The following is a 12,584-nucleotide window of genomic DNA, read 5'->3' as shown; positions in this document are numbered from 1 at the left end:
TGGTCCAAGTGGCCATCCTTGTGATGCACCCGCAGTGGATGTGCTCAGCCTCACTAGGCCTGCAAAGAGAAACAGCAGCAGCCACATCCATCAGAGACAGGAAAAAGCTCCCAGGACCTGATGCCAACCAGATTTGGCTAACCCTTAACAGCTCCAATCCTCAAATTCTAAGAAGGCTTTTTGCTTGGTTTATGTGTGGAAACTTGACTAATTAAGGTATCCACACCATACCCTTAAAAGCAAAATAGCACTTGTAGTAGCCATTCAGACCTATGAGAGATGGGGTTTCTACTCAAACGAGATTTTTTTCCATATAAATTTTGGTTTTGTCACTAATACAAGTGAAAGAGCAATGGAGGAATTCAACACTATGCTGGTCTGAAGATAATCAAGAATCCTCTGTTTTTGAAATGGGAATAATAGTTTTATAGGAAAACAAAATGCAAACAGTTCAAGATTTTATTCAGTGCTCACATCAATCTTATATGAGCTTTGGGAGTTTTCAGACTGGCTGGCTGCCTTCTAATAGTAGGTCCCCTTCAAGTTCCCGGTGCTTTCAACTTCGTGACAACTCAGACATGTCATATAAATCTGAGACTTACATTTCTGCTCTTTCAGTTACATCTGAACTTCAAAGAGACGGGATTAAGCTGTGTACAGAAATGGACATAATCTCAGGAGGGATCAGGGATCATGTACTTCCAGTGCATTTTATTCATTCCTATTCATAAACAGTACATGGTATTTCTTCAACAAACCAGCACGCATCAGACAGAGGGCAAAGAATCAATACAAAATATACATTTTTTTGAAAAGAAGGAAGAACAAAATCAGCAGACCTTAAGCTGAAGGAACAGGATCCTCACTAGGATAAACTGAAAGATGTAACCCTCTTGTGTCTCCTTCATAAGACATGTATTAAAATGCCACATTTTCCCCTTTTCCCCTCTCTTTAATCCAAGATTACTTTCATCCTGTCCTATTGTTAAAAGAAACTTGCAGCCCACATAATAACTCTCCTAATGCACTGAACTGTATCTTCTAACATGGCCCAAAAGAGAGTCTAGGAACATTAATTAATGGGAAAAATTTTGACTGAGAAGCTGTCGTATTGGTTATAATACATTCAAAAGTTTTGTAATTGAATTTTACATCTACCAGGAATGAAAAGAAAAATGCTTCCATCAAATACAGATTTGAAACATCACTTTTTGTAGATGTTTGTTTTAGGGAGTAAAGAAGAAGATTTTGAGACCAAGTGGATGTTGAGATACGGGGTTAGGAGAAGGTGAAGGAAACAAAAAGTTTCAAGTGCACCAAACCTTATAACAATGATACGGGAAAAGAGCACCTGGAAGGAGTAGAGATGAAAGACGTGCTTTGCTGATGTTTACTCAGAAAAAATTGTGCCTCATGGAAGTAAACATTAAGAAAGCAGAGAGAAATGTGAGCTCCAAGGCAGACCAAGGAACAGAGAAGAGTATTTGAAGACTGACAATGGACTGATGTGAAAAAAAAAATAATAATCTTAGTAGACAAGGTCTGTCAGGAGGCAAAGGAAGGCGTGAGAATATCAGAAGAAAGTCATAAAAATCTCTTACAGCATGAGATGAAATACATGCTATCTTGCCATTTTGAATTTTCTAGGACCAATTCATTTTTACAGTGTGCTCCGTAGGAAAGGCATATATAGTAAATTTCATGAAGCTCTGGCAAAGACCCTTACTAGATTTCTTACTACTCTAATAATTTACAAGTATGAAATGTAGAGCTCATTATAAACTTTATAAGAAATGTGCCTTATACTACTGTCACAGTATCATATGCATAACAATTTTTTATGTCAGCATATAAAACACTATGCTTCATGCACAAACCAGTACAATTTTCTTAACATATATCTGCACCTTGCCAATCTGTTATACACCGGGAAAAGTTCATATACACCAACATTCTTATCTGCTCTTTATCTAGGGAAACAGACCAGCGAGCAGTATGCAGATGACTGAAGACAGACAGTAGTTTTGATATATCTAATTTATCATATACACTGAACTTTGATCTAAGAACATATCTGCTAGTTATACTGAAAAAAACCACCTTACTATATAATTAACAAGTTGATTGTATATATTCTTGAATCCTATGAGAACAGTTTTAAGTTTAGCAATCACTTAATTTGCAGAATTAAATATTTATGAGACCTTCCATTATGCATCCTATAGCATTCACTCATTTTAAGTTGCACCATATGAAACCTGAAAGATAAATAGTTAATTACTAGATCTACAGATCACTTGCCTAATTGTATGGAATATAGCAGAGATAATGAGCTCATTGTGAACTGCAACAGCCATATAACGTGGCTCATGAAATGCTGATGGGACTGTCCGCACTGCATAGCAGAGATAAACACCCCACAAGAGGAATAAAAATTCAGCTGTGAGAAGAACAAAAAGAAATAATTTGCAATTAGTTTTATATATGAAAAAGGAAGGAAATTTGAAGTACTACAGTATCTTCTGTATGTGTGAATATCTATGCAAAGACAGTATACACTCATACATGGATATATGTACACAGACAGGCATCCAAACTCTTTCAGATATTGTCACTGCACATGATACATTTGGTTTTCATTTTACACACTTCTTTTTTTCTAGATCAGGAACCTTTGCACTCATGGTGTTTCAGTTTTTCAATCGACAAACTTTAAGACAATGCCTAACAATGTCTTGCTGGTTTTTCAAATTGGTTCTATAGAAGTTTGCCATCACTTAAAATAGCAAGTATTTTTAATTGTAGCTCTTGTTCTTGTTGTAGAGGCAGATACCACTGCTGCTACTAGACTACAAACTTTTTAAGACAACACTTTCACTTCAAAGGTTTATAACTCAGATATAACAATACATTTTGGGTTAAAAAAATTCCTCTGTTCATGATAGTTACTTCTGCTGGTGCCCATAATATGATGAGTAATTTCTGAGGACCTAATGTAATTATAACAAATGACGTGTCTCTCTCCGTTAGGAGAAAAATGAGTAAAGGAAGAAAGGCGAAGGAATAAAGGGCCAGGATCAGCTTAAACTATCCTGTTAGAGCTAACTCATCCCAGCAGTACTCCGACTTCAGTTTCCACTAGACAGTCTGCTGTGACATTATTTTGCTTTTGATACAAATGAAATAATTTTGTACGCATCTTGAAAAACCTCTCCTTCCAGAAAAAAAAACAAAAAACAAAACAGCTCTGCCATGTAGCTATGAGTAGAGCTGGCGCCCGTGCCTCTTGCCTTGCAGTCTGGGTTGAGGATGGCTGGAAGTGGCTGAGCCTATCCAGCAACATGCAATTCCATAATAGACCCCTGCTGGCACTGCTCTGGACTAGCTTCAGAGATTGAGTGTGACACCATTGTTACTCATACACTGCTTTTGCCTTGTTGAGTTTTTGCAGTAAAAAACTGCAAATGTAGTACAATAGAAAATTAGTTCTTTTTCATACTTCTTTTTGCCATTACATGCTATTGAATTGTAGCTAGAACTGGTGATCAGTGACATCACCCTATGGTAGTGATCAGCAAATCATTACGAGTCTGGTTTGGATAAGGACACAAGTACTTGTGAACCCTGCCATTAGCAACAGATGGAAATAAAACACTGGGAGGGACTCTACCAGGGAGTGTAGCGATAGGATGAGGGGTAACAGTTTTAAATTGAAAGAGGGGAGATTTAGAATAGATATCAGGAAGAAATTCTTTACTGTGAGGGTGGTGAGACACTGGAACAGGTTGCCCAGAGAAGTTGTGGATGCCCCATCCCTGGAAGTGTTCAAGGCCAGGCTGGATGGGGCTTTGGGCAACCTGCTCTAGTGGAGGTGTCCCTGCCCATGGCAGGGGGGTTGGAATTCAATGATCTTTAAGGTCCCTTCCAACTCTAACCATTATATGATTCTATCATTCTACAGTCTGCACGGGGTATCTTGTGAGAATGGGTTCTCTGGTTCCTCCACTTTTAATACTCTGTAACTGCTGTAAATTATCTATATTATATTGTTATAGCATTTTAAACCTTCTGATTTTGCTATGAATGTCAGCTAAAATCGGTAAGAGACAAGTTTGGACAAAAATGAAAATGTATTCAGCTACAGAGATCTCTGTGCTCTGATAAGAGTTTAGTTTCAACAACACTTTACATGTTTCTTACTTTTATCAAAAATAGATGGCCTAGCTTTAAGACTATCATTTTTACTAGAACATATCCTACATAAACCCAGCAATTTTACCAGTTACATACAAACAAACATCTGAAGAGGCATAATCCACACACGGTGCTATTTTTGTGCTCTTCCTCACCAGAATCCCCAAAATAATAAACCTTTAATAGTTTGACTTGGGACCTTACTGAGTGTCAATATGAATCTTCTGAGACTATGTGTCCCAGGCTGGTTTTGAGCTCCACAAAAGCATACATGCAGGTGTCATTCCCATATCCCCCATACACGCACTGCTTGGGTAAACCGGCTGCTACTTCCATGTCATTCCTAGATAATCAGCTATGCTCACACTGAAGTCTATTATTCTGGTTTCTTAAAAACACCTACGCAGGAATGACCTGCCAAGCCACCTTGCTACTGAAGTCTTCTCTGAGCAAGTGGAATACAAATTTTGCTTCAATGAAATACGATTAAAGGCCCCTTTACAAATGTTAGCAATTTTGGTTTTTCTCTTTAAGTACACTTTCCTTGCATATGCAGAATCACGGCACTGAAAAGTACTGCTCTTCAAAGCACTGTAATTTATTGCTTTAATTGCTCCATATTGATTTAGAAGAAATTGAAAAGGAAAAAATGGTTAGAATTAGGTTGCCAAATCACTGTATCTTGCTGTCCTGTGTTCTATGGAAACACTTCCTATTAATACGGTTGAGCAGGTATTCCCCAGAACATGCCAGAGAGCCTTTTTCCTTTCATTTTGCCTTTCATCCGAAGTCCCCCTGCAGTAAAAAACCCAACATTAGCAGAAGAGCTGAATGGACGAGCTAATTGTGAAATAACAGGTATACTCCACAAAACTACCCATGGTCCATTCTTCCTTTCTCTTCCTCAGCTGAGTCTCGTACTGATTGAAAAGATCCGTTACAAGTGCTAACAGAGGCTGAGAGTTTGAAAAAGTTTGGCTTGTTAAAGGGATGAAAATACATGGATAAAACTCCGTGTGCTGAAGGTATTCCTACTTAAACTAAAGACTGTGGGCCAAATTTTGCTTATTTTCACAAGAAAAAAAAAATCTGCTCTAATTGTAAAAATTTACAAGAATTTTTTTTTTTTGTATACAGGTGTCACAGCAAATGCAAGTGAAAAAGCCACACCTCCATAATAAAACCCAATTTGAATGAGATGGGGTAAGTAGGAATGAAGGTAGCATTTGCTCTCCAGATCTTATTAATTCTGAAAACGTCACAGATTTCAGTTTCACAATCATAGATACAAGGAGTTCCTAAGACAACAAGAGGAGATTTCAAAGTATTAATATACTGGAGCATTACAGTAGTTTGCACCATTTAATGCATAGTACTTTTATAAAAAGCTTTACATTTAGAGCAGAGCTGGCATTCCTGTCCGCAGATAGTAATTAGTGTGACATCTGGTATGCAACATAAATAGGGAATAGCTTTTAAAACACAAGGTAAAATAACAGAGTTCCTATACTCACTAAGCCCAACGCTACAATAATTTCATTAGCAATAACAAACAAAACAGACTGATATAAAACCAATTTATTATCTAAACCACTAATTACACAGCTTAAATGTATCATGTAGAAGCTGTGCTTGAGGGTGGAAATCAAGTTCATAGTATTAGCTACAGACTATTAGTGCAATTTTAAAGAAAAATCTGAAGGTGTTATACATTTTGCTGTATGGCAAAATGGCCTTTTTGGTTTCTCACTATAAAGTAAGGTGACATATTAATGTATTTATTACATCAGTTAAAACCACAGATATAACTAACTTCAAATAGATAGATAGATAGATAGATAAATAGATAGATAATGGAGCACATCTGGCCACCATGCAGCAAGGTTCTAATGTACCACTCATCTCTCAGGTCGTCTTAGTTCTGTCTATAGCACACTAGTGACTGTTTTGAGCCAAGTATCCTTAATGATTCAAATCTGTGAGATATGATATGAAATTTCTGTTTGGCTTGCTGAATAATTTTCCACTAAAAGCCTAGTCCAGAAGAGTGACTTCCTGACTACTATAGGACTGTCTTAGCACATTGCAAACCTGCCAAGACCAAACTCAAAGCTCAAAACACGTGATCTTGTTCCTTTAAGTATGATTTATCATAAGGCTTATAAATTATTCCATTTTACTTATTAAGCACAAGAACATGAAATACTTTCTTTCCCCCGTCTGAAGAAATGATGGAAATTCCTATGAGAGAGAGCTGTCAACAGCTCTCTGGACAGAAAATGTGAAGTCAAAAAAATCAAGCATAAAAGAGCTCTGAAAAACTTTTAGTAGCTACTCTATAAAAATCCAAACATTCAGCTTTTGGGTGCAAATCTCTGATAGATAAGAGAGTAAGAGAAGGAACAGTTATTTTAAAGGCATAAATGGATGAAGATATGAATGGAAGGCAAGACATGAAAACAAAATGTGGCCATGTGCAAAAATGAATTAATCTTTAAATACCTCTCTTGCTAGTCATTATGTATTTCTTATCCACACAGGACTTTATGTGGTCTTTGCACTAAGCAACCTGCTTAGTTATATCCTTTGGTGTTTAAAAACCATGATTATTCCTTTTGTTTGCAATGCCCATCATGATTTCAGAAAATGGAGCATTTTGGAACACTTAGCTTGGTCATCCAATTCACGGGACCAGACTCATGCCCAATGCCTGTTATAACTGAGAGTTGCCCATGACTGCTAACTTGGGATTTGTTTTGGCCATTGTTCATACTCTGCATCTTCTGATAATGAAGGATCAGAAGATCCAGACAAGGACAGACTCAGGGATGGTACTATTACCTAATCAAACTTCCTCAGAAGATCTGGGTTAGTATATTTAACAGGCTTTACTAAACTTGCTGTTGTCTGTGTCGCAAATTAGTCTTTCATATTTGAAGACAGTACAAGGCAAAGCTGTGTCCAGAGACAGTCTTCTGCGACATTTTCTGTCAGTGTCCATTAGCCAGGCTGTGTCACACCTTGCAGCGCACGGCAAATGCAGACTGACCCGCTCCCTCCTGTCCAGCCCCCAGCACCAGTAAATTCCCACATTAATCCATATCCTCTGTCATTGCCTGCTCTGCAGACATCTGTACTTCGCCTGACTGCACAGTACTGCAGAGCAAGATAGGAGGAACTGAAAGCAGTGATCAAAGTCACTTTCCTCCCTTTGAAGATTTGGAAAAGTCATTGAGAGCCTCCTTACACTTGAGTGGGTACAGGGGGAAGAGAACACCCACAGATGACAAACGGAGTAAAGGCAGTAAGGGCACGACCTCAGGAGAGTTAAGAAACAACGGATTCAGAAAAGCAAAGATCATATAAGGAAACATGAAAAATCAAGAAACACGAAGCTGGATTTTTGAACATGGCTTACACACCAAGTCTTCTTAGAGGCCTTAGGAAAGTACTTCATCCTTACTTCCACAGCTTTGCTGTCTCTAAGAATTGGACAGCACTAAAATAAAAATACGACACATGCAGCCTTAATTTACTCTCTTTTGCATATATAATCTTGAGTTAACTATATAATTTCTTAAGAGACCAGACTCATTTAATGTGTGTGACAGAGCAATTCCAGAGATAAATCAAGGTTGACTAATGAAGAAAGCTCTGTAATTTGTTGCAAATGACATTTAGATGTCTACTGACTGAGAGAAAAGACTGCAGGGGAAAAATAGCAGCCTTGTGCACATGCACAAATGACTTTGTACCTCAAGCTCCTATGCATACGCAAGAAGTCCCCACTCAAGCTCAGCTTCAGAGACATGATCACAGAAAGCATTTCTCTTGCTATTTGGGTGCCAACCTAGGCATTTTTGCTGCGATTTGCAGCAGAACTAAGCATACAGGGCTGCACTTGTAGCCAGTGAGACCATACATAACGTTGTTATATATAGATTTGACTAAGCTCTGTAACTGAGCCAAAGGCATTGCAAAATGGGCACTCAGATTAAATGGACCATATAACTCTAATCTTATTGTGCCTCAGCTCTGGCTGTGTAAAATGGAGCTAATGCCACCCTGTCACTGCAAGATGACAGTGGAAATAAATTTACCCATATTTGTGAACAGCTTAAATCCTAAACTGTGAGTTTCCTTCCCGCCATGGTTGGGAAAGGAAAGTGAGTTATTTCAGGCTGTCCTGTCCTGGTTGCTCCTCAGTCCTCCTACCCTACCAGAAATGCCCTTCTCTTACGCTTCCTCAGGCCAGCCTCTGGGTGGAGATGGCTGTGGGCTAAAGCTGCTGAAAGGAGCTCCCTGGAGCCAGGATGCCCAACCCTGTGTTTGCTTGCACTCTGCTGTCCAAAAGCTACCTGCAAAAAGAAGACACCCCTGAAGGCTTAAAGCCCATTTTCACGACTCTGTATGATGTCCTAAGTCTGACCACACCCATTTGCTTAAAAAGCATCATCGTAGGCCAAGAACAGGCCACTGCTCTCCAGAGATCATAGAATCATAGAATCATAGAATGGTTAGAGTTGGAAGGGACCTTAAAGATCATCGACTTCCAACTCCCCTGCCATGGGCAGGGACACCTCCACTAGAGCAGGTTGCTCAAAGCCCCATCCAGCCTGGCCTTGAACACTTCCAGGGATGGGGCATCCACAACCTCCCTTGGCAACCTGTTCCAGCGCTTCACCACCCTCACAGTAAAGAATTTCTTCCTAATATCTATTCTAAATCTCCCCTCTTCCAATTTAAAACCATTGCCCCTTGTCCTGTCACTACACTTCCTGACAGAGTCCCTCTCCGGCTCTCCTGTAGGCTCCCTTCAGATATTGGAAGGCTGCTATGAGGTCTCCCTGGAGCCTTCTCAGGCTGAACAACCCCAGCTCTCTCGGTTTGTATTCATAGGGGAGGTGCTCCATCCCTCTGATCATCTTTGTGGCCATCCGCTGGACCTGTTCCAACAGGTCCATGTCCTTCCTGTGTTGAGGACTCCAAAGCTGGACACAGTATTCCAGATGGTGACATGCTCTGTGTCCTTTCCCTACACTAATAAGTGAGAGCCCCTTACAGCTGTGGCTTGACTAAGCTCACTTGGTATTCTGAACTTTGCACTGTTGGCAAAACTGTTCCAACAGTTACACCATTTTTTCCTCAGGTTTTGGACACAAATTACTGATTGCAACTCTACTTACATCCACAACACAGCTACAGCAACTCATCTACTTCTCCATCACACTTCATTTCATCAGAATAATGTCTACATTTTAAATCCCTTCTACTCAAACGAAGTGAGCTATGGATCTGGAAGCACAGCTCTTCCATCCGTTCATTCAGTCAGGGTGCCGGCTGGAGCCAAGCGTGCACCATTTTAAAACAGGCAAAAAGCCCTGTCCTCATTTGCTCTTGTGTTGTCAGCCAGTGCAGTCTCTTTCTGCCTCACTGCGTCCAATCTCCCACCTGGAGAGTTGCACCATGTCACAGCAGAAGTTTCTTTCTTCAACTGAAAGAGTTTTCGTATATTTCAATGAAGGGTGATTACATGTGTAAGTCTTTAGTGTAGAGTTATTCCTTGCAAATTATAAATTACCAGAGGTGTATCTGTCTCTCTCACCATATCTCAGCATCATTTCAATTAGCTGGGCACAGCAATGCAGAGACCTATTTGTGGAGTAAGAATTAACGGTGCCAAACTCTGACTTTTTTTTTTCTACCAGAACTCCCACGGCCTGTGGCTGTGCAAGGCTGAAAGAAGAGCAGGGGTCCATGGGCTGGTGGGGGGCACAGCACACAGTGACCCACGGTCTACAGGCTCCATGGCTTGAGGGTGACCTAGTGTCGTGGTTTTAGCCTCAAACCAGGACAGCTAGAGATGGCTTTTGCTGGCAGCGGAGACATATCCACTGACTTGAGGGTGAGCAACATGCCTTGGAGTCTCACTGCACGAACAGATGCCAGCGCCCAGGTCTACAGTCTCCAAGAACTCTCCGCATTTCTGCACTTCTCTTAGCCCTACTCATGCATTTTATTCCTTCCTCTACACAGATGTGCTGTCCTGTCTCATTCGTTCCATAGCCCATTGCCGTTATTAAAGCCAGCTGGCCATTCTTCTGGCTTCATGTGCCCCACCATCCTCTTTGCTTCTGTGGATTAAAGGGGGAGAAAAGAATCAGAAAAGATCTACGACCAGCAGCTGAAAGGAAGCTGAGTGTGGAACCTCTTCTCTCACATCTTGAAGAGGATGCAAGCAACTGCCAATGGTATCCAAAGTACTTGAAGGGCTGGAAAGACTTGGGGTAGCACAAGAAGTGGATTCAAAAAAGGGTAGTGCAAAGCCAAGATCAAGTCAGAGCATCTTCCAGCCTCTTCCAAAGCCATCACCTACTGCAGGTGGCTTGCAGAAGAATCTGAATATGGCATTTGTCGATATATAAACGTGTGGCTAAGGTAATCCAAATATGGTTTCCTTAGCAGAAATACTTTGTAGAAATGGTGCCTAAATAAAGGCTACGGGATTTCTCCTGTGATGTAGCAGATAGAAAAAGCAACATTACTGCAGCAAGTAATGCAACCAAAACTGCTCAACCTGTCCCGGCTCTTTTTGGGAAAGGAAAATAGAAAAATGTGGGCTGGTCATCGTTAGAAAAAATAAAATCTGTTTTTTTAAAAGCTCCGTTCTCCATTGTCCTTGAGCATGTTTTATTTTAAACTAAATTGGAATAACCAGTTAATCTGAGATGAGTGAATTGTCCCACTTGATTTAGTCTCTTTTCATAGAGACATTCTGCTCAACTCATCATAGATTCATAGATTCATAGATTCATAGATTGGTCCAGGCTGGAAGGGACCTCCAAAGGTCATCTAGTCCGACCTCCCCACAGTCAGCAGGGACACCCCCAACTAGACGAGGTTGCCCAGGGCCTCGTCGAGCTTCACCTTGAATATCTCAAGGGAAGGGGCCTCAACCACCTCCCTGGGCAACCTGTTCCAGTGTTCCACCACCCTCATGGTAAAGAATTTTTTCCTAATATCCAATCTAAATCTCCCCTTCTCCAGCTTAAAACCATTGCCCCTCGTCCTGTCGCTGCAGGCCTTTGTAAACAGACCCTCCCCAGCCTTCCTGTAGGCCCCCCTCAGGTACTGGAAGGCCGCTATGAGGTCTCCCCGGAGCCTCCTTTTCTCCAAGCTAAACAACCCCAGCTCCCTCAGTCTGTCCTCATAGGAGAGGTGCTCCAGCCCCCTGATCATTTTGGTGGCCCTCCTCTGGACCCGCTCCATCAGGTCCATGTCCTTTCTATATTGAGGGCTCCAGACCTGCACACAGTACTCCAGGTGAGGTCTCGCCAGAGCAGAGTAAAGTGGCAGAATCACCTCTCTGGATCTGCTGGCAACACTTCTTTTGATGCAGCCCAGGATGTGATTGGCCTTTTGGGCTGCGAGAGCACATTGCCTGCTCATGTCCAGCTTCTCGTCAATCAGCACCCCCAAGTCCCTTTCCTCAGGGCTGCTTTCTAATACCTCATCCCCCAGTCTGTATTTATACTGAGGATTGTTTCTTCCCAGGTGCAGAATCCTGCACTTGCTTTTGTTGAACCTCATGAGGTTCATCTGGGCCCACCTCTCCAGCCTGTCCAGGTCCCTCTGAATGACATCCCGTCCCTCCAGTGTATTGACAACACCACACAGCTTGGTGTCATCTGCATCATGTTTGCTGCTCTTCCCCATTGCTTTCCAAATTTACCATATCCTAGAGATGAGGGACATAAACAGCGCAGAGTGCTGGTGATGTGGGCTGTGAAAAAGGTATGCATGGTGTCAGGAGGAGTGGGTCACAAGCAGGAAAGGAACACTGCTGAAGGCTCCTTCGTAAAACAGAATTCTTTTCCTATTTCTACTGCAGACATTTTATAAATTCCTGGTGTTATCACTCAGAGTAAGCTTTCACAAGTGATCACTATTTTTACATGATACATTTTCTGAGTATCTAATGTGAGAACTGAAGCCAGACCTTCATCAGTGCTGAATTCTAACGAGTACCTCCTGGTTGTGCTTTCCACATAGAAGAGGCTATAAACAGTACTCTGAAAAAACAGTTCCTAGATGTCTCAAGACAGACACTCAAAATGGATAGCTACTGTTGACAAATTTGGCTTTAATCTTTGTACATTGATGCTAAGGGGAACACAGCTTAAAAACACCCATTTGGATTTATTCATGGCATGCTCTGAACAACACACCCTGAATATGGCATAGGGCCACATCAAATGGGGATAACAAAAAGAAATAATGATCACTCATTCGCTGAATGCAGCAGAGGGCCTGTAGAAAATTTAATAAAGGGCCTTGTAAGGCTGTATTACAATGCCCCAGCTCGAAACTGTACAGGCAGTCTTAATGTA

At 41.1% G+C, this 12,584-nt stretch overlaps 1 protein-coding gene across 1 annotated transcript in view; it reads right to left on the bottom strand.

Moving 5' to 3' along the window:
* The window catches only part of GPR158 (G protein-coupled receptor 158), a 194,124-nt gene that overhangs the window by 6,287 nt on the left and 175,253 nt on the right, over positions 1 to 12,584 (bottom strand). The window contains exon 8 of the mRNA XM_074157470.1: positions 2,302 to 2,440. Within this exon, the coding sequence (XP_074013571.1) occupies positions 2,302 to 2,440 (139 nt within the window). The remainder of the gene's footprint in view (positions 1 to 2,301; positions 2,441 to 12,584) is intronic.

The sequence above is a fragment of the Numenius arquata genome, chromosome 12 (genome assembly GCF_964106895.1).
Source record: "Numenius arquata chromosome 12, bNumArq3.hap1.1, whole genome shotgun sequence".
Classification (NCBI taxonomy): Eukaryota; Metazoa; Chordata; class Aves; order Charadriiformes; family Scolopacidae; genus Numenius; species Numenius arquata.
The sequence above is the reverse complement of the archived record's forward strand: the minus strand, read 5'-3'. Positions and strand labels throughout refer to the sequence as shown.